The sequence below is a fragment of the Acinonyx jubatus genome, chromosome B2 (genome assembly GCF_027475565.1).
Source record: "Acinonyx jubatus isolate Ajub_Pintada_27869175 chromosome B2, VMU_Ajub_asm_v1.0, whole genome shotgun sequence".
Lineage (NCBI taxonomy): Eukaryota > Metazoa > Chordata > Mammalia > Carnivora > Felidae > Acinonyx > Acinonyx jubatus.
Genome location: NC_069385.1, coordinates 96,273,494 through 96,300,403, shown reverse-complemented (window position 1 = coordinate 96,300,403; position 26,910 = coordinate 96,273,494). Strand labels below are relative to the sequence as shown.

Sequence of the window (26,910 nt, the reverse complement as noted above, 5' to 3'; positions counted from 1 at the left end):
TCATTCTCTAACACTAAGCATCCTTTTATTCTCTTTTTTCTATACAAGATGGACAGATTCTAAAAAGTATCTGAGAGATAGTAGGGCCACATTTCCAGCCAGGAGTATAAGGAAGTAAAAAAATTCCCTATGCATGTTAGATTTGTAGGTACTTGCTAATGAAAAAATGCAGGGTGAATGAATGAAGTTTCCATTCATCACAGCGATGTGTCTCTTTACGTTTCAATCGATAGGTTTATATATTTTAAAAAATCACATACATGTACTATTTTCATGGATCCTCAGAATATCCTGCAAAAAGAACAGTTATTACTATTTCTGGTTTACCAAAGAAGAAAGTAAGCGTTGGCAATATTAAGTGATTTATGCTAGGGAAGCTAAAGAATGGGACTTGTCCTCAGGTCTTTTTTATTTTTTTAAACATTTGTTCATTTATGAGAGACAGAGAGCACAAGCAGGGTAGGGGCAGAGAGAGAGAGACACAGAATCCTCAGCAGGCTCCAGGCTGTCAGCACAGAGCCCGACTCGGAGCTCAAACTCACAAGCTGTGAGATCATGACCTAAGCCAAAGTCAGACACTTAACCGACTGAGCCACCCAGGCACCCCTGTCCTTAGGTCTTTTAACAACTAAGTTGGGATCATGTCCACTATACCACTTGACTTCTGCAGCCCTATTACTGCAGCATGGTAAAGACAAGCAGAGACACATTGCCCCAGGGAGTTTTTGTAGCCCCATATATTCCCTGAATATGTATGTCTTCACTGTTAAACAAACTTGGAGCACATCAGCGTCCATGCTGTAAGTAAAAGATGTGAGCTAGAATTTCCAGTTGTACACTATAGATTGAGAATAACTTTATGAATTACTATCTCTCCAAGCATTACTGATAATATACAGGAAGTTATCTACAACATCTCACACCTGAACCATAGTGGGAATTAAAGCTCAACTCACCTCACCCTGCCAAAGGCATTACCCAGGACACATTTTTACCTGGCAGAGATTTTTGAAAATGATCCCAACCCTAACTAGACAAAGATACCTGGTTATCTTAGTGCAGGACTTCTTTTTTTCTTTTTTTAATTATTATTATTATTATTTTTTTAGAGAGCAAGCACAAGCAAGGGGAGGGGGCAGAGGGAAAGAGACAAAGAATCTTAAGTAGGCTCCACACTCAGCATGGAACCCACACAGGGCTAGATCCCACGACCCTTGGGTCATGATCTGAGCCAAAATCACGAGTCTAGACACACAACTGACTAAGCCACCCAGGTGCCCCAATACTGCAGGATTTCTTAACTGGAATCTATCTCTGCCCTAGGAATTCACACATGAGCATTAAAAGGACCTCCTTAGTCACTTGCATACGTATATGCAAATGTATATGTCTATGTATCCCTAACATTTCTGGAGATATAGACCATAGATTTCATCAGATTCTTACAATGTCCCTCAGAAGTTGAGATCCCACAAGAGGACTTCAGAACAGTAGAAACAGACCTCATGATTATAAATTAATTATTAAACTTTTAAGTTTCTTTTTTCATTGCAAATTTCTGTTATATTACATCACTTTTGAAAAGCCAGACAGTTTTGGGGCGCCTGAATGGCTCAGTTGGTTAAGCATCCATCTCTTGATTTCAGCTCAGGTCATGATCTCACGGTTCACAGAATTGGGCTCTGTGCTGACAGTGTGAAGCCTGCTTGGGATTCTCTCTCCTGTCCCTCCCCTCCACTTGCTCTCTCCTTCAAAATAAAGGAACTCAAACAAACAAAAACTAGATAGTTTCACCAAATCTTCTCAAATATATTTGGGATTCCTTTGGGATGCCCTTTAGCAGCTTTTAAAACAAAAGGCAGTTAGCTACACTCTACATCCGTCTGAAATGCTTGAAAATGTCTGCTTCCTCCTCCATACAGTTCACTGCAGAATGGGTAGTGGCAGGAATTTACTTATTTAACGTTTGTTAATGATTCTCCAGAGTTGGCCAGTTAGTTACTTAAAGCTTGTTAATGGTCTACTGCCTAATTCTTAATGTGAGAATTCTATTCTCTGTGTAAATAACTTCAATAACATGATAAAATGTATATTGTTTTCTCCAAAATCTGAGGGGTGTTCTTTAATCTCAGTCTATTTCGTTTCCAGAAATTAGAAGGAAATCTAGAGAACACATCAATCTGGAGAATGATGAGATTGATCAGAAAAGAAAAGAAACTTTTCCAAATGAAAACATATTAAAGTTAAGTTACTAAAAATTCTGTATAATGATTAAATAAATGGAATCTGCAGTGTTACATGAGTTATACGTAGCAATACACACTTCATTTTAGATGGCAAAATTTCTACATGATTTTCCAAAAAACAAATAAATAAAAGGGAGAAAAGCAACAGGCTTAAGGTGGAAGGAGGATAGACAAATTAAAAACATATCAGGGTTTTGAGTACAGTAAAGTAGAATAAGCATATGTCTCCCCTTGAACACAACTATATAACTGAACAGAATGCACAGAGCAACTAGCTATCTGAGGATTCTGAAAAGCAACTAGTAACAAGGAACTTGAAGGAAAACTGCCAGAACTCGAAGTATCACCAAACTAATCATGAGTTTGCCATTTTTCGTCTCCAGTATCCCCCAGACTGAATGCAATGCAGCTGCACACCCTGAAACCCAGAGCTAGGTACTGAGGATCAGAGACAGAGAACTCCAAGAGAAGACCCCTTATTCTGACTTGCAGAGTGAGGAAGGGAGTGCAAAAATCCCCCCATTTTTTCTCCTAACTTCCAGCCCTCAAGCAATCCCACTGGCAGTGACATTAGAAGTCCCAAAAGAATAGGAACTAAAACTCTTAGGAAGGAAACCTTCCTCTCTGATCCCAAGAGAGTGGGGTCAACTCTCACCACTTTATATTCTCTCTGTCTTCCTGCCATTTAGCCCTGGATCCAGGCATAGTCACAGAAGTGTGCAACAGAACACACACTTTTTAATGAAAGCCCCAACTTTCTGACCAGATAGAAGAAAAAAGAAATCTGAAAGCACTGCCAACTATACAGAAAGACAAAGAACTAAAGGGGAATACTATTAAGCCAACAAATTAGACAATTTAGATGAAATGAACAAATTCCTACAAAGATACAAATGATCAAACGGACTCAAGAAGAAATAGAAAATTTGAGTAGGCATATAAAAAGTAAAGAAATTGAATATTTAATTTTAAATTGATAACTTAAAATAGTCCCACAGAGAAAACACCAGCCTCACATGGCTTCACTGATGAACTCTACTAATATTTAAAAGAATATCAATAATTCATATAAAATAAAGAAAAATTCTAAATGGATCAGAGACTACATGTAAGAATCAAAACTCTAAAATTTCCAGAAAAAAATAACAGAAAATTTTCATGACTCTAGGAGGCAAAGAATTCTTAGATATGATATCATAAAGGAAAATACTTGATAAATTAGACTTAACAAAAAAATTAAAATTTTACACTTAAAAAGGTAGCACTAAATAAATGAAAAGACAAACCACAGACCATAAGAAAACATTCACAAATTTTATGTCTGTTAAAGGACTTATATCCAGATTATATAAAGAACTCTTACATGAAGACACAGAACCCAGCTTAAAAATGGGCAAAGATCAGCCCTGGTATGAGTCCACCCTGGGTGGCTATTCTCTGGAGCAGCAGTCCTTTATCTCCATCTACCTTCTCTCCTACCTGCATATGGACTGAAGCCCCAGAACTATCTTTCCAGGTATGAACTACAAGCTGACAAAAATTATCAGTTTAAGATGGATAATGATAAAAATGAACACCAGTTATCTTTAAGAATGGTCAGTTTAGAGACCAGTGCAAAAGATGAACTGTACAATCATGTATTTGATAATGCATTAATATCCAAAATATATAAAGAACTCAAACAACTCAAGAGAAAGAAAACAACCCAATTAAAAAATAGGCAGATCTGAACAGAGAGCTTTCTTTTCTTGTGCCTATAATCCCATTTATATGTGGAATCTATAACAAAACAAAACAAAAGATCAAACTCATAAACACAGAGAACAGATTGTGGTTGCCAGAGGAGGAGGAGTGGAGGATAAGCAAAATATGGGAAGGGGTCAAAAGAGGCAAACTTACAGTTATAAAATAAATAAGCCAAGAAGTCATACACAACCTGGGGACTATGGTTGATAATACTGTATGGTATATTTGAAAGTTGCTCTGACAGTGAATCTTAAAAGTTTTCATCATAAGAAAAAAACTTTGTAACTATGTGTGGTGATGGATGTTAATTAGACTTATTATGGTGATCATTTCACAATATATATAAATATTGAATCATGTTGTACACCTGAAACTAATATGTTGTATGTCAATTGTCTTTCAATTTAAAAAAATCATATTAAGAGGCACCTGGGTGGCTCAGTCGATTAAGCGTCTGACTCTTGATCTCAGCTCAGATCTTGATCTCAGGGTCATGAGTTCAAGCCTGGCACTGGGCTCCGTGCTTGGCATTATGCCTACTTAAAAATAAAAAATAAAGGACGCTTGGATGGCTCAATCAGTTAAGCATCTGACTTTGGCTCAGGTTATGATCTCACAGTTTGTAGGTTCCAGCACTGTGTCAGGCTCTGAGCTGACAGCTCAGAGCCTAGAGCCTGCTTCAGATCTGTGTCTGCCTCTCTCTCTGCCCCTCCCCCGCTCATATGCTGTCTCTCTCTCTCTCTCTCTCTCTCAAAAAATAAACATTAAATAAATAAATAATAAAATCAAGTTAAGTCATTAATCTGTTCCTCTACACGATTTATTTTGAGAACATTATATAAATGTTTGATTCTTATATGTAGGATATAACCCATTGTTCATTATTTTTTGTTAAATCCTATATAGCCTTTTACCTTTTCATTGGTATGTTTCATTAATTTATATGTATGTGATAATAAATATATCTGATCTTCAGTCTAAAAAAAAAGATGAATTGTACAATGTTGAGGCAGAGACAATGAATTATGATGGCAGCCCAATTACAGTAACACTGACAACTTTGAAAATGTCTGTACAGTCAATGATTTCCTTTGGGTGCTTTGGCATAACACCACCTGTGGTCTGTGATTCAAGGCTGTGCGTTTCTGTGGATAGCATTTAGTACTATGTAGGAAGATGCACAGTCAGAAGATGAAGAGGAGGAAGATGTGAAACTCCTAAATATACCTGGAAAGCGATCTGTCCCTGGAAGTGGTAGTAAAGTTCCACAGAAAAAGGTAAAACTTGTTGTTAATGAAGATGATGATATGATGGAGAGGAGGAGGAAGATGATGATAATGATGATGATTTTGATGAGGGAGCTAAAGGGAAAACCCCAGTAAAGAAATCTATATGAAATATTCCAGCCAAAAATGCACAGAAATCAAACCAAGAATGGAAAAAACTCAAGACCATTAATACCAAGATCAAAAGGTTAAGAATCCTTCAAAAAAACAAGAAAAAAAAACCCTTAAAACACAGAAAGGACCTACTTCCATAGAAGACATTAAATAATGCAAAATCCAAATAAGTTCAGAAAAAGGTAGTTATCTTCCCAAAGTGGAAGCCAAAGTCATCAATTATGAGAAGAATTGCTTTGGATGACTGGCCAGGTGGCATATTCAAGATCTCTGGCAGTGTAGGAAATCTATTTTTTTTTAATGTTTATTTATTTTTGAGAGAGGGTGAGCACTAGCCAGTGAGGGGCTGAGAGAAGTGGTTACAGAGGATCTGAAGCAGGCTTTGTTCTGACAGCAGCCTGATGCTGAGCTCGAACTCAACTCAAGATCCGTGAGATCATAACCTGAGCCAAAGCCAGCCCCTTAACTGACAGAGTCACCCAGGCGCCCCTGAGGAAGTCTCTTTTTAAACATTTTTTTAATGTTTATTTATTTTTGACAGAGAGAGAGAGACAGAGCATGAGTGGGGGAGGGGGGCAGAGACAGAGAGGGAGACAAAGAATCCGAAGCAGGCTCCAGGCTCTGAGCCGTCAGCACAGAGCCCAATGCGGGGCTCAAACCCACAGACCACAAGATCATGACCTGAGCCAAAGTGGCACGCTTAACTGACTGAGCCACCCAGATGCCCCAGGAAGTCTCTTTTTAATAAACTAAACAGTTTGTTAAAATTCTCCCATCTTATTTCACTGCTGTGAAAGTTTCTATCTGGCTGTCCTTTTTATGATGCAGAGTGAAAACTTTCCCTACTATGTTTGATAAATGTAGTCCAGGTTCCATTGCCAAGACTGTGTTGTCCAAAATGCCTGTTTAATATTTTTTTAAGTAGGTTTCGCACCCAGTGCAGAGGCCAACGCGGGTCCTGAACCTACAACCCTGAGATCAAGACCCGAGTCAAGATCAAGAGTTGGATGCCTAACTGACTGAGCTATTCAGGCACCCCCAAAATGCCTGTTTAATTTTTAAAGATGGAAGTCCATGCTTTGCTTGGTTTTAAGTATGTATGGAATGTTACAACAGGATATTGTAGTAGTGGTGGTCAGACAAATGGAAATGGTGGGAGACAAAAAAATACAGGTGAGATACTCAGTATTTTAATAAAATAATAAAAATTAAAATGGCCAGGGTGCCTGGGTGGCTCAGAGAGTTGAGCGTCCAATTCTTGATTTTGGTTCAGGTCATGATCCCACCACATGGGATTGGAATTCTCTCCTTGGGATTCTCTCTCCCTCTCTCTCTCCCCCTCCTCTGCTCTCTCTCTCTCTCTCTCTCTCTGTCTCTCAAAATAAATAAATACACTTTAAAAAATAATGTAAAATAAAATAAAAATGGCCAAAGATTTGAACCATATGAACATGAAAAGATGCTCAAAATCATTAGTCATCAGGGAAACGCAAATTAAATTTGTAGAATACCACTTCAGACCCACTAGAATGGCTATAATTAAAAAGGCAGACAATAATAAGTACTGCCAAGGATGTGAAGATACTAGAACCCTCATACATTGCTGGTGAGAATATTAAATTGTATAGCCACTTTGGAAAACAGTTTGACAATTTCTTTAAAAATTAAACATAATTTTATCATATAAATAAGCAATTCTACTCCTAGGTATATCTACCTAAGATAAATGAAAACATATGTCCACACAAAGATTTTAAGCAAATATTCATAGCAGCATTATTTATAAACAGCTAAAAACTGAGCAGGGGAATTCAATGTCCATTAACCGGTGAATGGATAAACAAAGTGTGGTATATTCATAGAATGGAATGCTAATCAGCAACAAAAATGAACAACAAAGTACTAAAATATGCTACAACATGGATGAACCTCAAAAACATTAAGCTACATGAAAGAAGCCAGAGGCAAAAAGACTACATGTTATATGATTCTACTTATATTCAATGTCCAGAAAAGGCAAATCTATAGATACTGAAAGTAGATCAGAGGTTTTATGGGGTGAGGGGTGGGTTGGGGAGCCTAGGTGACTCTGTTGGTTGAGTGTCCAACTTCAGCTCAGGTCGTGATCTTGAGGTTCGTGAGTTTGAGCCCGCGTCAGTCTCACTGCTGTCAGTGCAGAATCTGCTTCAGATCCCCCGTCCCCTTCTCTCTCTGCATCTCTCTCTCTCTCTCTCTCTCTCTCTCTGTCTCAAAAATAAACATTAAAAAAAAAAGAACCACTATAGGGTGAGAGGTGAGAAAAGGAATTAAATGCAAACAGGCATGAGAAATCTTTCTGAGGTGATGGAAAATATTCTAAAACTGGAAATTATATGTCAAAAAATGTTGAAAAATTAAGCCAGGGCTAGAAATTTCAGGTGGAAGTAATTTACATATATGTGAAATCTGAGATATTGGAATAGGCTGTCCAGGGAAAACAACAGAAAAACCTTAAAATGAGTGCTTTGAGGAGTGTAGTACACAAGCAAACCAGAGAGAAATGAAAAGATTACCTATGGTAGATTGCAAATGTGACCACAATTCTCTGCATCAGGACTCTTATTTCCCCCACTCCCTGTGACCTGCCGTGGCCAAAATAATGTGCGAACAGAGGCACTACATATGTTCAGAGCCTAGACCTCAAGAGGCTTCGCTTATTCCACATCTGGAACCCAAATCTAGCCACAAGTGAACCAACTTGGGTTGCCTTACTGGAAGAGGAGAGACCTGTCGAGGAAAACTGAATGTGCCTGAGGCAGACCAAAGACACAGGAGTTCTGGCTGCAATGAGCCAAGCCTGACTCAGACCAGAACCACTGCCCAGCCAGGCAGAGCCCAAACTGTCAATCTCTACCTCCTAGGCACAGAAGTAGAAAAGGGGTCAATGAGATTGACTCAGGTCTGGGAATTGTCAAAGTCACTGGTGGCAGAGCAAGTCACTGCAAGAGCAAAGTGAGAATAACAGTAAAAACTTCTTTATACAGTCAGCTAAGGGTCTGTACTGAGCAGAAGGGCAAGTGAAGTTAAGTCAGATAGGCTGAAAGTTAGGAGAGACTGAGACCAGAGGTCTTGATGAAGGTAAGGAAGAAACTCATCAGGAATATGTGATGAAGTACAGAGAAAGGAGGTTGTGTAATCAGAGATATTTCAGAATTCAAGATCTGGGAGTTACAGCAGTTCTAAGACATGATGAAATATGCTCAGGATGGAAAACTGAAGGCTATATATAGACATTTGTCCATTTCATCTTCATTGTCAAGTTGTGTAGAATAAAATTGTATAGGATATGCTCTTAGTCTTTTAATGTCTGTGGGTTCTATAGTTACAAACCCTCTTCCATGTATCACAACAGTGATTTTTGTTTTTCTCTTGATCAGTCTAGCTAGACATTTAAATACTTTCTTGATATTTTCAAAGAACCAACTTTATTTTCTCTGTTGTATGTTTTTTCTCTATTTCATCCATGTCTGCTCTTTATTATTTCCTTCCTTCTACTTACCTTGTGTTTACTTTGTCCTTTTTATCCCTTAGCTACTTAAAATTGAAAATTTGTTAAGATTTTATATCTTTCTTCTTTTCTAATATAAGCAGTTAAAGCTATATGTTTTCCTCTAAGCACTGCTTTGGCTGCATCCCACTATTTTGAGATGTTGTGTTTTCATTACCATTTAGTTCCAAACATTTTATGGCCCAGAATATAGTCTGCCTTTGTGAATGAGTCATGTGAGTATGATGTTCTATAAGTATCAGTTAGTTAATGATATTTGATGGGGTTAGTAACATCACCTATATTTCTATTGATTTACTCTATGCATATTCCATCAATTGCTGAGAAAAGAATGTTAAAATCATCAAGCATGATTACAAAATTGTCTATTTCTCCTTCTATATTTTTTTAAGATTTTATTTAAGTAATCTCTACACCCACCATGGGGCTTGAACTTATAACCCTGAGATCAAGAGTCACATGCTCTACTGACTGAGCCAGCCAGGTGCCCCTAAAATTACCTCTAAATTTGCTAATTTTTACTCCATGTATTTTGAGGCTCTATTATTAGATACATACATGATTATGTCTCCCAGAACATTTAGCCCTTTTATCATTATGGAACATCCCTCTTTACCTATCTCTATTTGCCTTGATACCTATTTCATCTGATATTAATATGGCCACTGTGACGTTCTTTTCATTATCATATGCATCATTTATTTTTTCCATCCATTCACTCTCAATCTAACTGGGTCTTTAAGTAAATCTCTTATAAACAGCATACAATCAGATCTTACTATGTATCCATTCTGATAATCTGTCTCTTAGTTGGAGTGTTTAGCCCACTAATATTTAATGCAATATTAATATGGATTTAGGTCTAACATTTTATATTTTATTTTCAGCCTGTCCTCTCTGTTTTTTTGTTCCTTTGTTTCTTCACTCCTTCCTTCTTTGGATCATTTGGATATCTTTTAGGATTCAATTTGGGTTTATCTATCGGATTTGCATTGGTTTTTATTGGCTATTCTGTGAATTATAATGTGCATTCTTAACTTTTCACTCTACTTAGAGTTAATATGCCCCTTAATACAAAATGTAGAAATGTTACAATCGTATAGGGAGTCCATCTACTCCCTTGTACTGGTCTATACTATATTGTCAAATCTCTATACATACATCATATATCCCACAGTACAATGTTACAATTTGTGCTCTAAACAATGTATTTCAAAGAAATTAAGAGGAATGAAATAGTATTATATATTTGGTATTTCTGATCTGATGCTCTTTATTCAAATTTAGCACCACATTTCTCAAAACTAGTTGAGCAGAGATTACCAAACCACATTTGGCCCTCATGTGGCATGAACGCATAAATTACACATTAAAACTGCCCTAATCTTTTCCCTTAAGATCATGACAGTTAAAACAATACAACCTGAGGGGTACCTAGGTGGCTCAGTCGGTTGGGCAGCCGACTTCGGCTCAGGTCATGATCTCACAGTTCGTGGGTTCGAGCCCCGTGTTGGGCTCTGTGCTGACAGCTCAGAGCCTGGAGCCTGCTTTGGATTCTGTGTCTCCCTCTCTCTCTGCCTCTTCCCCACTCACGCTCTGCGTCTCTTGAAAATAAATAAATGTTAAAAAAAAAAAAAAAAACAATACCACTTGACACAAATGTGATTATAAACAAAACATAAAATTCAGGCACTGGAACTGAGTGACAATACTGGCGATAAGGTATATTGATTACAAGACAATTCAGAATATACTTACATTGACTTTTCATTCTATAAATTGGAGTAAAAATACTAAATATTAAAATTTTTGTTCAAAACTCCCACATTAAAGTATGCAAATCCCTTCAATAACAAACAAAAATGTCAGGGAATATTTTCAATTCATTTTTAAAAGTGCCTGAATCTGTATTTTCAAAGTAAACACACGATGTTAACTAAGGCATAACTATCTGAAATAAAAAATGAAAATCATTTAAAAAACTGAAAACCATATATTTTTCTTTAAGTAAAATGAATATTTGGAAATACAAGAATATTTGGAAATATTCCAAATATTCCAAATACAGGAATATTTGGAAAGTTACAGAATCCATGAAAATTGAGAGTTAAACTGACTTTAGAAAACATCAAATATTCAATCATTTAGCAAACATTTACTGAGCTTTATTCTGTGCCAGACAGTGAGCTAAGAACTAGGGACTTAACACTACCCTCAAGATACTCAAAATCTTGCAGAAGAGACAAACAAAAAACCTCAATTACTATTATGAAGAGGGAGCTAGGAAAGTTTCTCAAAGCAATGACTTATGAACTAAATTTTTAAGGAAAGTCAGAAGTTAGCCTTTCGTGCCTGAGTATTTTTGTTTTTATTGGCAGTGAGTGGGCAATGAGAGGAATGGAAGAGAAAGAGAGGCCTTCTCAGCTGGAAATAATATGGACAAAAACAATAATCCTAAAAGGTCATGGTCTGTTTCAAGAATTGTAACTGTAGACAAATGGTTAGAATAGAACTATCACAAGGACATCAGCATAGGGATCATTTTGATGTTACATTAAGAAAGTTGAACTTGGGAGGCACCTGGGTGGCTCAGTCGGTTAACCATCTGATTTCAGCTCAGGTCACGATCTCACAGTTCATGAATTCGAGCCCCATGTTGGGCTCTGTGCTGACAGTGTGGAGCCTGGAGACTGCTTCAGATTGTGTGTGTGTGTGTGTGTGTGTGTGTGTGTGTGTGTCTCAAAAATAAATAACAATTAAAAAAAAAAGAAATAAAGAAAGTCGAACTTGGGGCTCCTAGCTGGCTCAGTCTGTGGAATATGCAACTCTTGATCTCAGGACTGTAAGCTCAAGAGCCACACTGGGTGCAGAGATTACTTAAAAATAAAAAATAAACCTAAAAAAAGTTGAATTACCTTGAAGGAAGTGGGAAGCCACTGAAAGATATAAAATAGAAGAGGAATATGGCTTATGCAACCTTCCTCCCTTGACTACCTCTACTACAGAAACCAGGAAAAATAAAAGCTCATATCCCAAGCTTTCCTTTCAGATGGACTCTGACGCAGTTCTGACCTGTGAAGTGTAAGAAAAAACTTAGTGTGAAAGGCTTCTGCAAAAATTTTGATCCTGATGAACATCCTTCCTGTCCCTTCCTCTCCCTTCCTTGAATTTGGCCATGATGTCTGGAGCCATGCTAGCCATCCTTCCACCATGAAGCTCAAGCAAAGGCTGCAGCATCTCCAGACTTCTTGCTATGAGAGAATACAAATCCCTATTTATTAATAATCCATTTTTATGTTGGGATTACTTGAATAAGATTGTCTCCCTGACTAAAAAAAAATTTAAGAATTTGTATTTGAGAATGATCCTTATTAAATTAGTGTGTATGGACTGGGGATGAGGAGACAGGGAGGCTGCTCTGGAGGCTTATTATAGGGCCTGAACTAAGGTAACCATAGTGGATGTAGTAAAGGAGGCATAGACTCCAGAGAGATTTAAAAGAGGACAGGATAGACAGGAAGGGATCTGTCATATCTTCCAGATTTGCAGAGGGTAGGGGTGAGGGTAGCACCACTCTTCAAAACAGTGGCAGTTAGGGTTTGGGACTGATGAGTTCACTGTTCAGTTTGAGATACCTATGGTACCTCCATGTGAAAATGAGGGAAGAGTCGTTGACTGTCTGTATCTGGAGGTCAAGAGTGAAGTCTGAATTTGAGATACAGATTTCAGAGTAACCATTATATGTAAGTAAACTAGAACAGTAAGTATGGCTAGATCCTGCAAGGAGAGTTTGAATAGGGCAGGCAAAACTAAGGCCCCACACATCTATTAAGATAAAAAAGTAGGTTAGTTGTGGCTTAGGGCTGGGGGATGGAACTAGGAAGGGGGAGTGGGGAGTGACTGCTTACAGGTATGGAGTTTCTTCTGAGGGTAATAAAAGTGTTCTAAAAGTAAACTGTGTGATGGTCGCATAACCTTGCAGATACACTAAAACCCACTGGCTGAAATATTTAACAATTTGGAAATCATTGATGAGCTAACAATGAGTGATATTTTTTGTTTATTTATTTTTTTATTATTATTTTATTATTATTTATTTATTTTGAGGGAGAAAGAGAGCATGAGCAGGGGAGGAGCAGAGAGAGAAGTAGAGAGAGAATCCCAAGCAGGCTCCATGCTCAGCACACAGAGCCCAATGCAGGGGCTCTATCTCATGACTGGGATATCATGACCGTGAGATTATGACCTGAGCCAAAATCAAGAGTCAGATGCTTAACCAACTGAACTACGCAGGTGTCCCAAGAGTAAGTGATCTTTAGTAGCAGTGGCAGACGCCAGATTACACAAAGTTGAGGAATAAATGAGAGGTGAGGAACAGAAGGTGACAAAGAATCTTTTTCAGGAAATGTTTCTTGCCAAGAGAAGAGCTGGTGGTATAGAGAGGTTTGTATTGTTTTCAAAAGGCAACACAGGGGCTCCTGGGTGGCTCAGTCACTTAAGTGACTGCCTCTTGATTTCAGCTCAGGTCATGATCTCATGGTTCATGAGATCAAGCCCAGTGCCGGACTCCCTTGTGCTGAGCATGAAGACTGCTTGGGATTATCTCTCTCTCCCTCTCTCTCTCTGTCCCCCCCCCCACCCTCGCTCATGCTCTCTCTCTCCCTCAAAATAAATAAATAAACTTAAAAACAAAAAAAGGCAGTACAAATGATCCTTATGTGTTAAGGAAAGGAGCCTACAAAGGGGAAGCAAAAGAAGTTAACAGAGGAGGGGATGATTCATGGACCAACATCCCCCAAGAGCTAGGAAGAAAAGGAACTCACCACATAAGCATGAAATACTAGAAAGGAGGACAGATGGGTTGTCTATCGGGCTAGGAGGAAAGTTTAAGATATACTTTGTTTGTAGGAGCCAAAAAGTTTATTGCTTGATGGCACTGATATTCTCTGTGAGTTAGGAGGAGACAAAAGTCACAGGCCGAGGGTGAAGGAGTAGGCTTGAGGATTTAAGGAGGACATAAACACTTAGAATAATTCCTATGGGAGACATATTTGCAAGGAAGAAGTTTAAAAGCAGAGACATATTTCGAATACTTTAAAAAACTGTAATATAGGGGCGCCTGGGTGGCTCGGTCAGTTGAGCGTCTGACTTTGGCTCAGGTCATGATCTCATGGTCTGTGAGTTCGAGCCCCGCATCGGGCTCTGTGCTGACAGCTCAGAGCCTGGAGCCTGTTTCGGATTCTGTGTCTCCCTCTCTCTGCCCCTCCCCTGTTCATGCTCTGTCTCTCTCTGTCTCAAAAATAAATAAACGTTAAAAATTAAAAAAAAAACTGTAGTATATTTCAAAAGCTGTTCAAAATGGGCTTGTACATAACAAATTACCTGCAAAGTTATTATACTTGGCATTAGGATTTGTAATGACCACACTGAACACATGAGCAGGATGTCACAAATTCCCAGACATATGGTATCTGCAGTCAAGATACAACCCAGTGATACTTGAGCACTGGACCTGAAAAACGTGTTATCCTGCAAAAGTTCAGCTTCTGGGTGACCAGAAAAGCCCATACCCACTCATTTTCCCAGGCCCTCTGCAGCAGTGGACATGACTCTCCATTCTCCCTGAGCATACAAAAACAAATAAACAAAAAAACAGTGATAGGGCTGTTTTGCTATAGTTGCTGGGAAAGAAATCAAAAAGTGATTTTTTTGCTTCTCTTGAGAGGGCTCATAGCAGGTGCCTTCCTAAAGTGTTCAAACAAAATAATGTTATGTCAAAGTCCTTTGCTAACTGTCAAGTAGTATGCAAAAAATATTGTTATTGTAGCTGGCATCCACTTATATTTCTACCTCTACACTTCTTTTTGCAATCTCAGGAACCCTTTTTTCTAATCATATTAGCATATTCTGAGCTCTGAAAACAGGCACATACCTTCCTAAATCTTTGCCTATCCTCACGTATTCTGCTGGGGGATTGCTCTCATTTCCTCTCTGTCTTGCCAGATAGTACCCAACCTGAATGCTTCAGTGTAAATATCACCGCCTCCTGCAAGGCCTTTCTGATCACCCTAGCTAGAAGCAGTCATTTCACCAGGACGATTCCAACCATTCCTTTTCTATACATAATTTGTTCCTTGGTATTTTTGTTAATTATATCTTTACCTTCATCTGCCTTAATCTCCTAGAAGGCAGGAATCATGTTTTACATGATGCCTTTTTAGCATGATGCTTTGCACATAGCAGAAACATGGCCTATTACTTCTGGAGGGGCTTCAGATATCATCTCCATGTTACCAGTGAACACCAAGTCTAAGTCTCAGAGATACTAAGAGACTTGACCAAGATCACCCAGTTAGTGGCACAGCTGGAACCCCAAATCAGGATTTTAAACTCTACGCTTACCTTCCTTTCTTTAAACCAATACTTGTTAGCCTAGTTCTATTTTGTAATCCAAATCTCAAAAAAGAGTCACTCTTGAGCCTTAAGATTAGACAAAGATTCAAACTTCTCTGGAAAAGCTTTTGTTACAACTTTTATCTAGATGCATTTAACTGGCTTGGATTGCACGGGGGAAAAAATGGGTTTCTATTCTTTCTCCTTTTTTTTTCTTTTAGCATTCTGTTTGGTTGCCATGTAGCTAATATAAGGGTAAATTATATGGTAGTGGTGACTCTGGCATAATAAAGCTCTGTGAACAGGGTGAATTTGTCTTTTTTTACAAATGTATTGGCTGTACTTGTACACCCTAGCCTTTGATGCTCTTGCCACATTTGTGATTCATAGTTGGAAACAGCACAGCAGTTCAGTTACCATAACAGAAGAGACCAGCAACTATACAATTTCAGCACTGATATTGGAAATGACCTAGAAGCAATCGTCAAGGACAGGGCTATACCTCAGACCTTCGGTTAGCCCTACTATCTAACGTCACACTTTGTACAGAACAAAAATGTAAATGTATTTATTTTGAAAATAACTGAGTGAAGCTAAATTAATACCATATCACGTGTAGACTTCAATTTATGACTGATTTAATTAGTATAAATTAATTTAGACCTAGATTTTAGTTCTAAGCAAAGAATTTATTTATAAAGATAATCCAATTTAAAAGAGAGCTAAATAATAAACTATCACTTTCTCTAATTCACTAAATTGGGTAATTCTCAATGAAATACACAAGTTTAACGAGAAGCTATGAAATATGGTTATTTTGCTGACTATTCTTGCACAGTTTGTTAAAGGAACACTCTGAGAACATAATGAGGCCAAGAGAGTTTGTGTGGACTATCCTTTCATCTACGATAACTTGGATAATCATTGGAAGTCTAAAGGATTTACCTAATTCAGCTTTGTAAGAAATTCACTCAATTTAGCTTGTCTCTTTCATTGAGAATGTTGAGCATATTATTCTCTGAGCTATGAGTGACACAGTTAAACACCATAGGGCAGACAAAATGTAGCCAGGGAGTTCTTGTCTTACTCAGTCCTTATCTTGCTATGTGACTCTTTGAGAACTGCTTAGCTTAACTCTTTTGGTTCCTTATCCTGAAACGGGAAGTGAAGATATTTACTCAAATCCTGATAGACACACAACACACTCGTCCCCTTCCTTATATGAAACAAGGCTCCCCTTATTCCACTGAGCTGATGAATAGGGATCATTTACCACTGTTCACTCCGGGTATTCTCAAAGGGCATTATAATTGTCTTCATCCTATTGAAGTACTCCCAAGGCTCTTTCTTGAAATCTCATGGTACCTCAATTACCCATATCACTTTCTGAAATTTCCTTAAAATCAGGATTGTCACTGCCTGATTTTTACCACAGGAATCCAGTGTAACAGTTAACCATTGTGTAAAGTCACAGCATAAAACATTATAAATCCTCAGGAAAAGTACACTTCTTAGATGTTCAGATTGAATACTTGGGTTTCTAAACTGTGCCCTACTTCAATGTGAAATCACTTCTCTTCATTTGCTATGAAAACAAAAACTACACAAGTTCTTTATATTCAGACATAAAACACACATTTCTATCTATCTAATTGGGTCTTTATATCTGTCGGTAAGTTGGAGTTATAGTGTTCAGACCCTGCTGGCTGGTTTAATAATGTCACATTTTCATATACTATTGTTAAAATTTAGAGGACTGTTGGGGCATCTGGATGCCTCAGTCAGTTGAGCATCTGACTTCAGCTGAGGTCATGATCTTCTAGTTCATCAGTTCAAGCCCCACATCAGGTTCACTGCTATCAGCGCAGAGCCTGCTTCAGACCCTCTGTCCCCCTCTTTCTGTCTTCTCCACTTGAGCTCTCTCTCTCTCTCTCTCTCTCTCAAAAATAAATAAACATTTAAGAAAAATTTAGAGGACTATTAAGCCAGTAAAGATGAATTTGCAAGTGTTGGTAGATGGTTACACTTCCAAAACATCTTATAAACATCTATGTTATTTAGTTGTAGCTTCATGAGGAAGAAATTAACTTCATGTTGAAGAAATTTGTTTATTATATACTTTGTGAGAAAAACAAAGCTGAAGCTCCTCAGGTGAGGGATGTAACTTTCTTCACAAAGCAAAGTGGGTCTTGATGCCATGGTTTTCCCCTCTGGACAAGTATGACTATCTGGGAAGGAACATCCTGAAATTTCCTGTCCAGTTGGACTCCTTCCTGAGAATGTAGGTAGCAGAAGCAATAACCTCTGCCAAGCAAAGCAGCACAGGGCTAACAAACCTCTTCACATGTTCAAGGGCTTTCCCAAAGCTCTTTCACATTTCCAAATGAGTCAGCATATCCTAAACTCATTTTCCTTATTTGACCGCAATGGAAATGCTGAAAGTGAATTATCTACTTACTGAGATTGGAATGAAGAAGGCACTAAGTTCTTAGTTCAGTATGATTATGACTGGTCAAAAACTCAAAACATTTTCTTTGAGAAATATTTTGCAGCAGCTACTGCTAAAAAGCAACAAGAATATCCATTATGCTACTCAAATTCTAATTTTTTGAAAAGCTGGAATCCAAAATATTCAGAGGTATTTCTCAAGGAGAAAATCCTGCAAGAAATGGCATTTTGATAAAAAGGGAGTAAAAAAAAAAGTAATTCCCAATATTTTCCTTAAAGGAAAATGTTTTATTTGTGGTAAGCATAAACAGTGAAAAAATGTGGCACTCTCATGCACTTGGGATGTTCACATAACTTTCTTTGAGTAGTTTACCAAAGAAACTTGGTACAGAAAGACACACAGATAGCCCATCAACAAATTAAGCTAATACTGTATTTAATTTCCTGAGAAAAAAACATTCTAACCAAATTCATTTTGTTATAATTAGTGACTTACATTTTTAATACAAACTCCAGGGCAATTTTAAAAGCTGGAAAGAGATTCAGCAAATGTTGAATTCCAAGCAATATCCTGAGAATGTGCATTTTTTTTTTCTGCCCAACTCTGGGTTCTATTTGCCAATTTATGAGAACTGGCACACAATGAGAAATTTTTTTATTCATTCAATAAATATTTATTAAGAACCCACTATATACCAGGCAGTAGGGATACAGCCCTAAAAGGAGAGACATGGTTCATGTCCTCAAAGAGTTCATATGCTAGCAGATTAGGCAAATATGAAGTATAGACAAGATGTCAAATTGGATTAGGAATTGTGTGAAATGAGTTAAAGCATTAAACAACTGTCCCCAGCTTTCCTAACCAAATGCAAGCACAGGATAAATGCTTAACTGAGAGATAACTAAACAAGACATAGTCCTATCGCATTTTTTCATTTGTGTTTTAGCTAAAATGCCTAATGGTAAATAAAGTAATTCATAACAGGATTATTTTGGTTCTATCACTTATTTGTATGGAGCTGGTAATCTCTTCTTCTTAAAATAAAAATCCTAAATTTTGATGTTTGCACCCTGACCATTATTTATTTTTGTCACATCTAAATGAGTTATTCTATTTAATTAAGCAGATATTCAAAAATGTTGCTTCATAACAGAGTTTATGTTGTTTCCTTTAAGTTTGAATTAGTTGAATTAAGACTTCATTTAAATTGTGCAAAGATTTTTATTTTTACACATTTTTAAATTCAATTTTATAACCTGTAATGGTAGCTACCCGTTACAGAATATTTACTATGAGCTAAGTGGGTTGTTTTTTGGTTTTGTTTTTTTTTTCTTTTTACATAATTACTTGTAAATTTCCCCTCCCACTGTAACCCTGCAAGGTACTATTTTACAGATGGGGAAACTGAGATGCTGAGAAGTTAAGAGAGTTTTCCAGAACCACACAGCTAGTTAGTGAAAAGACAGAAATGGAACCTCTTGATTATCTGACTGGTAAATTTATTCTCTTAAGTATCCTAAATTGAGAAGAGAGTTCTCACCCACCCTCCAGGGCTACATGCAGTGGGATTACTCACTGTGCAACATTATAGTGATGTTGTAATAATTCAATTAAAGCTTTCAAGCAACCAGAGTCCAAGAAAACATCTATGGTGCAATAAAACATCTGATTAACTAGTGAAACGAAATGTGAAATAACGTCTCAGGTAAATAGCAAGTAAATGGAGGGTGTCTAACTACCAAGTCTTTGCTAAAATGAGTAAACCACAGCAAGCATCGTTACTGGTAACCTCCAAGCCTGGCTGTGTGAAACTCTCCTAAAAAGAGGGAAAATTGTCTCACACTAAGTAGGGGGTTGGCCTGGAAATTCATAAAGGAATGCTGGGCCTGGGAGAGCTTGTGCTTTTTGTTTTGTCCTACCTTCAGTGGGGCTGGTCCTATAACAGCCCCACCTAATCACTGCACCCACATCACCTGCTCACGTAGGGATGGTCCGCATTCGGAGAGCAAAGACCAGCGCACGGGATCAGATAAGGCCGGATCACAACCACCGTCCTTTGCAAAAAGCATCAGATGGCCCGAAGAAAACATGGGCAGCTTTATGAGTGAGTAAGAATGTACACTGGAAAGACTAAAATGAAATGCATATGGATCAAATTGCTCTGCACCAACCTCCTAAGAGCTCCCCTCTGTCGTTGGCTCTCCAAGGGAACCACCACAACCAGCTCACAGCACCCAGACAGCTTCCACCCGCAAATTACATATTGTAAACGAAACTGAGATCCACCCCGTGGCGAAGTTTCCTAAGGTCTGTAGCGCTTTTAAGGGCCGTCTTTCTCCCTCCGGTACAGTGGCTCCACCACACAAGAAATCCGCTAACACCGCCGGTTCGGCGGGCACCAACGGTGGGGAATCGCTTAAAAAAAAACGTCACTTTAGGCTTGGAGGCAGCATGCTCGCCATTCAATGCCCTGCTGGTTTCTTAACACGCATATGATTAATATTGGTACTCAGGAAAGAGAACTTCTTCTGACCTTGAGCGTGCGCGCTAAATAAATTACCTCAGAACGAAAGTGGTGGGATCTCATAACAGCATCTGGGGAGAAAAGAGAAAAACGAGACCTCATTTAACTCCTTGCTCTTCACCTGCCGAGTTACTAAGGACTTACCTGAGGGACAAGGGTCGGGAAGACACATCCCGGACGCCTTAAATTCAGTGGGGACATACTATAGGGCGGGGAGGTTACTAGGCCATCGATCTCTAGGTGAGTTCTCCGCGAGAAGTTTCAGGGAAAGTTCTGGGAGAGTTGGGGAGCCCCGAACTCTCCGTGCCTTACTTTCTTACCCCTAAGCTCCAGCGATGGATGGGTGGAGGGAGGCTGCCGCAGCCCCGGATTCCGCTCCAATTACCCTTAGGGCTCTAGCAAACTGCCGCTAAGAACCGGCGTCGGTGCCTCCTCCCCTCCCAGCTCTGGGCATCACCGTGGGTATCCCAACAGAGACCGGAGGAAGGCGGTGAGGGCAAAAAGGGCAAGCAAAGAACGTTATATACATAAACGTACTCAGCTTGCGAAGTGGGCAGCGATGGGGGTAGGGACCGCAGCGCTGAAGAGAGAGAGAACCCCGCTTCACTCTCCAAATCGGCTTAAATGTTCCTCCTAGCCCGAAAGAAAGCCGTCGCGGCGTGTCTTACCTCGGCTCCTTGAACGACCCGAAAAGACCGATTTCATCGGATGCCTCCCTTTCTGGAGCCTGCGGTGCCAGCAGCAGAAGAAGACGATGGTGGCGATGGTGCCCAGCAGAAGCAACAAGAGGAAGAGGGCACATTGGATGCTGTAGGGTCTCAGCAAGACGAGGAAAGCCGCGGCGATCATGGTGCGGGCGAGGCGGGGGCGGCTCGGCGGCGGGGCTGGAGGGCGGCGGCACAGGCACCCGCGCCGGGCGCACCACGGAGCGGCGGGCACGGGCGAGCGCGGCTCAGCGCGTCATGCCCGGCGCTCGCGGCCCCGCGCCCAGCCCAATGGCTGCGCACCCCGCGCCAGCCGCGCTATGCGAGTGATCCAGGGCTGCGGGGAGCGCTTGCCATGACTCAGCAGACGGCGACGAGGCAGGGACTTGGCGGCGGGGAGCCTCCCCCCTCTCTCCCCAGGCGCCCCCGCCCCCGTCCGTGCGCAGCCCCCGGGCGCAGCCCCGCCAGGGACGCGGCGGGCTGGGAGGAGCAGCACTGCCGCCGCGGCCACCCGGGTCCCGCGCATCGTCTTGCGGCCGCCGCCGGCCTCGGCATCCCACAAGCCGGGCGCACGTGGGTCGGGGCGGGGACTCGGCGCCCGGGCTGCGGCGGCGGCGGCGGCGGCGGCGGCCCGCGGGGGGCGGGAATGGGGCGCCGCGGCGGGGGCTCGCCTGATGACATCACGGCCGGGCTGCGGCAACGCGGGCGCGCGGACATGGCTGCGGCGGCTTCGGCGGCGGCCGCGGGCTGCGCCCGGGCCTGAGCGCCCAGCGCCCTCCCGCGGGGCCGCCCGCCAGTCCGCGCGGTCCGCGGGTGCACAGATCGCGCGCCTCTCTGCTCCCCGACACCTGGGGCTTCCACCTATCCAGCCTCCCTGGGCCGAACGGCTGGGGAGCCCGGCGACAGGGGGCGCCAAGGAGCCAGGGGGAAAACCGTGAGGCGCTGGCGGGAGCCTGCAGGCGGTGCTACCCCCACCTCCCACCTCCCCGCGCCCCGCCCCGAGGTTGGGGCTTTGGAGGATGCAGCCGGGTGAGCTATTGCTTGCGGGGGGTTCCTCGCACGCTGAAGCGTGAATGCCGGGAAGGGCCTTCCCTGGGAATTGGGGTTTTCCAAGAACGGGAGGCCCACCCTCTCCAAGCCTCTCTAAAGTGGGAGCGCTCCCCGGTAGAACGCTCCGGTCTGCAGACGTGAACTGTGACACCCCCAATCTAGGTGCTATTTCGCAGCCGAGAAACGGGCACTTTCCATGCATTTACCGTCAAGCCCTGACTCATCTAGTGCGTTTGGAGAGAGAGGCAATTTAAGATTTAGAGACCTGGCAGATAAAGGAAGTTGGAGATTGGCTTGTAAATATTTTGAGGAGAAATATTTCAGGGAGTGTGAGGAAATAATGATCTGTCACACTCAAAATGAACACATTCCCTCCGGCCCCCTCCCCTTTCTTCATAACCAGCAAAAAGTATATTGTTGATGCCGGGAGATTTTACAGTGGTCGCTGGTGCAATGCCAACGCCGAAGGTGTGGCGGGAGCGCTGCAGTGTGCCTTTCTGCGGACAGCCACCGCCACCTGGCCCGGACGCCGCTGCGGCTGCAGTCTGCGGCATCGGTTGGCCTTGGCAGGCCCAGCGCTCGCTATACCGCGTTAAGCTGCACCCTAGGCAATGCAGGCGTTTCCTGTGGGGGGCTGTTTTTAACTTGTTTTGTTTTATTTACCCGCATAAGGCAACTGCAATTATAGTGACATAAAGTAACATATTACTGCATTTGTGGAGTTTCTAATAACTACAAAGGTGGACTCTTACTTTGGAACATTTGAGACACTGAAGAAATTGTCATAGAAAAGTAATTTGTAAAATTCTGAAAAGCATTCAAAGAATAGATGACAATACTTAAGTTTTATTTGCGTGTAGGAATTTAAAATCAGTATTGTTTTCTAACTATACAAAATCAACAGTGCAACTCTGCATAAAAGCTTAACCATTGATGTTCTTAAGGCCTAGAACACGTTACCACGTGTAAGCATTAAAGGAAATTCCAAAAGGCATTGGCTAATGCATTTCCTAAATGCCAGATTCATAAACGTGGGAAACCACAGATTAAATGTTCTTATGTACAACATGTTTCCTAAAACAAAATAAACAGTCAAGTTGTTGACATGTTGTATCACATTCGGTCGTTTGGGTTTGAAGATGCAAGGACCTTGCTTGCAGATGCTGTATAAGATGCTGTATATGGGAATGTTGAATGTCAGAGAATAGGCTATATACTACAAGTCAGGATAGGCTTCAGAGGCCCCTGGCACTCGCGGTCTGACAGGTAGGATAGCCTCATGTTCACATTGCTCAAAGGTCTCCTGATACAGCCCACTGCAGTGAGAGATTGTACTCCTGTCCATTGTGCAGGAGTATTGAAGACTGTCCACAATGTGTGGCACATCAGGAAAGGAAGAATTCTTTACTGCATTGACTCCCAGTGGCCCAGTAGAGTAATTTGAAACAACAACAAAAATGAACTAACCTTTTGCAAACATTGGGAGAAATGACTAATAGAATTTAGAAAGGTCAGTTTTACTTTGATACTTCTCACTGACTAAAATTTGTGAGTGAGCTAAAATGGTCTAAATATCCTTGAAACATGTCTAAGACCACAAACACAGCATAGTAACCAATTTGCTCCAAAGTCTGCATTTTTAACAACAAAAAGCAACTAAATAGCAATTATGGTTTTCTGAGCTATTACTTTAGCACAATTGTTACCATCCTGTGTCTTGCTGCAGCCATTTATAAGTTTCAAGTATACACAAGAACATCATTTATCTCTCTTGGCAGACAAATGCTTTAACTGCGTGCAGTAGGATTATAGATATTTCTTTTTAGATGCATTTGTGTCTGTTCTTTACATCAGTTACCTCAAGGATACTAATAATAAGGAAACCAGATCATTGATAGAATTTAGTATTTAGGTTCCATTGTTTTCTGATTTGTTGCTAATTTATCATTTCCATCTCCAAATAATGGCATGTTATTAATTGCTTCTTTCTGTGTGTTTATGTAATGCTAATGCATTGTGGAATTTAATAAATATTAAATTAGCCAATCAATCCTTTTTGGAAGTTAATTTAATAGAATTCATATATTTTCTTTCTGCTAGGTTTTCATTACAAAGAATAATTGACATTGTATCAGTCACAAAAAGATTAAGGTTTGGCGGTAGGAATGGAGGAGGAAGGTCCTTGGTCAATGTTTCATATGAAGAAATGAGCAATCAAGATGGAAAAGTATATATAATATTTTGACTTTTTATGATAGTGAGTTAGCACGGTCACCCAAGAGAAGACAAATGAGTTGATAAAAATAGGAGTGTTTGGTGTCAGGAATGTAGAAGATGACCTATCACGCAGCCCTTCTTCCCTTTGGATTGAGCCAAATTGGATTGAGAACACACATGAGGAGCCAAAAGGAAACAAAAATATTAACTTTATTCAGAGTAAAGTCAGATTGAAGAACATGGCTTAGATTCAAGGCCAAAATGAGATATCTTATTTCTTTTCTCCTAACTCTGCACACCCATCCAGTCACAGCTGAAGAACTACAGGCCTTCCCAACACTAGGGCACCAGGATTCTACTTCTTACCAGGAGACCAGAGGCCAAAAAGAGTGTGACACTCTCCCACTCATGAGGTTTGCAGCATTAATGAACAAGAGACAGGACCATATGTGAGAAGGGGACCTTTCATATATCAATTGGAAGGCCCTCCTCAACTTCCCCCATCACTGAGTCATTTGCCTCCCAAAGTAAGAGTGAGTAACGGACTTTAATAAAGATAGAAGCTCTGTGGTACTTCTCTAAGAGATGGGAAGTTGTGGCACAAATTCCTAATTCATGGGTCAGGAGAAGCATCAGGAAGAAAAGGAGGCTCCACCCTAAGCTTTGTGGTGACCAACTTAGAGAAAGGGAGGAATGAAGATGACTCAACCTTTGAGCTAGGGTGGTAGGACAGTTCTGTAGGAAAAGAGGACAAACTGAATCTTAGACCCATTGAGATAGAGGCACCAGAATGTCCATGTAAAATTATCCAACAAGCCCACAGAAACATGGGTAGAAAAGTCAGAACCGGAGACAGACTGGGAGTCATGAACATAAATTACAGTTGAGGTCATGATGGACAAAATGACTAAGGAAGAGGAACTAGGAAACCAGAACTTTGGAACCAGAACTTTGGAGACAACTTTCATTTGTGGACTGCAGAGGACAGCAGAAGGCAAGTCCACGGAAGCCAGAGTAGGAAGTGTTCCAATTTAGTGGCACACTAGAACAGAGGCACAAATGGGAGGGGAAGGTGTGCAAGGACTGAGGACTGGTGATGAGGTGACCTTCCAGAGTACTGATTCATTGTGGTGGGAGAGGTTAAAACCAAACATCAACATGTTGAAGAGGGAGTAGGAGGTGAAAACAGTAGAGAACCTCTGTCCACAATCTTTGGAGAAATTTAACCAGAAAACTTAAATTCTAACTCTAAAAGTTAATTCATCTAAAAGGGACAAGTAGAGAGAGCTGGATTAAAGCCTGAGTAATGGTTTTTTGGGTTTTGTTTGTTTTTTGTTTTGTTTTGTTTCTGTTTTGTTTTTTTGATCAGGATAGGGGTACCTAAAAAAGTTTCCAGGGAACCTGAGAAATGGAACCAACAGAGGGAGGGGAAATTGAGAGTTAAAGAGAGGAGGGAAGAAGGCATTCTTCTGGCCAGGTGTGGTTTAGCTGTTTGTTTTAACTTACCTGCAGTCTTCTCCCCACCCCCACCCCCATGGGTTCTTTCTGCTCTCCAGCTGCTTTTGACTCTGCAGTTAACACTCACCCTGACTGGTTAGGATGGCTCCCTGCCCATGGTCTCCCCACCATCCCTGACTACTAACACTCAAACTAGGAGAGTGATTTTTTTTTAGACAAAGATAAGGAATGTCTTGGAATGTAGCCCAGGTTATCTGTAAGCTTTTATTACAACTTAAATGGAAGTGAGTGTATTACCCAACTGATAATCACACAATGACACTACATAAAAATATGACCCCTTTGGAAACAAAAAGTGTAGGTAAGAATGGCTCTAGCAACAAAGTTTTAGAAATGGATCATATTGAGTTTGGACTGGTGAAGCTTTTTACTCTCAGAATTTAAGTGGCATAGGAGAGCCTTGGTGGCTCAGTCAGTGAGTATCTGACTTAGGCTCAGGTTATAATCTCACAGTTTGTGGGTCTGAGCCCCATGTGGGGCTCTGTGCTGACAGCTCAGAGCCTGGAGCCTGCTTTAGGTTCTGTGTCTCCCTCTCTCTCTGCCTTTCCCCTTCCTGTGCGTGCTCTCTCTCTCTCTCTCTCTCCCTCTCTCTCAAAAATAAATAAACATTTTTTAAAATTAAAAAAAGAATTTAAATGACATAAAAGGAAAATTGAGAGGTATCTGAGGCAATGTGTTGTATCACCTATTTATTCACAAATGGCTTTTCATGACAGAGTGAGACCAAGACCTGTGCCAACAAAGCACATGTTCTTGTGTTGAAAGGTAAAGGAGCTTCATTTTCTAGAAGAACCTACATCATCTAATGTAATCTTGGAGGCAATTTCTAGCCACCAGAATCAAGGGAGCCATCGTGTGGGTGGATGTCTTTTTAAAATTTGTGTTTATGAAGGAAAAATTATTATTTGCAGTAATATCAAATATTATTTTCAGTACATGGGAAAGGACTCATCTTGCCATAATAAAAACTTTTGAAATAACTTACAGGCACCATTGTAAGAGAAAATATTTCAAGTGAATCATTCCAAATTGTTCTTGTGACATTTTAGGAATTTTAGAGCCTAATTAGGATTTATTGTCCTGTGGGTTACAGAATCTAGAATAATGCTGTTGGGG

The 26,910-nt window shown here is 40.5% G+C and overlaps 2 protein-coding genes and 1 pseudogene across 21 annotated transcripts in view; 2 read left to right on the top strand and 1 right to left on the bottom strand.

Moving 5' to 3' along the window:
* The window catches only part of DST (dystonin), a 490,174-nt gene extending 468,938 nt beyond the window's left edge, over positions 1-21,236 (bottom strand). For 9 of the 19 annotated variants that reach the window (XM_027057529.2, XM_053222637.1, XM_053222640.1 and 6 more), the window contains exons 1-2: positions 20,974-21,235; positions 20,315-20,376 (exon numbers count right to left, since the gene is read on the bottom strand). In XM_027057529.2, the coding sequence (XP_026913330.2) occupies positions 20,315-20,376; positions 20,974-21,154 (243 nt within the window). In that variant the 5' untranslated portion in view covers positions 21,155-21,235. Of the gene's footprint in view, positions 1-20,314; positions 20,377-20,973 lie in introns of all 19 variants that reach the window. The other 10 variants (XM_053222643.1, XM_053222633.1, XM_053222646.1 and 7 more) reach the window with 5 other exon arrangements.
* Positions 3,800-5,807, top strand: LOC113598819 (nucleophosmin-like; annotated as a pseudogene).
* Positions 21,237-21,899: 663 nt separating the features above from the next.
* Positions 21,900-26,910, top strand: part of BEND6 (BEN domain containing 6) — a 60,040-nt gene continuing 55,029 nt past the window's right edge. For both annotated transcript variants that reach the window (XM_015070146.3, XM_015070145.3), the window contains exon 1: positions 21,900-22,038. The gene's annotated coding sequence lies outside the window, so the exon portion shown is untranslated. The remainder of the gene's footprint in view (positions 22,039-26,910) is intronic.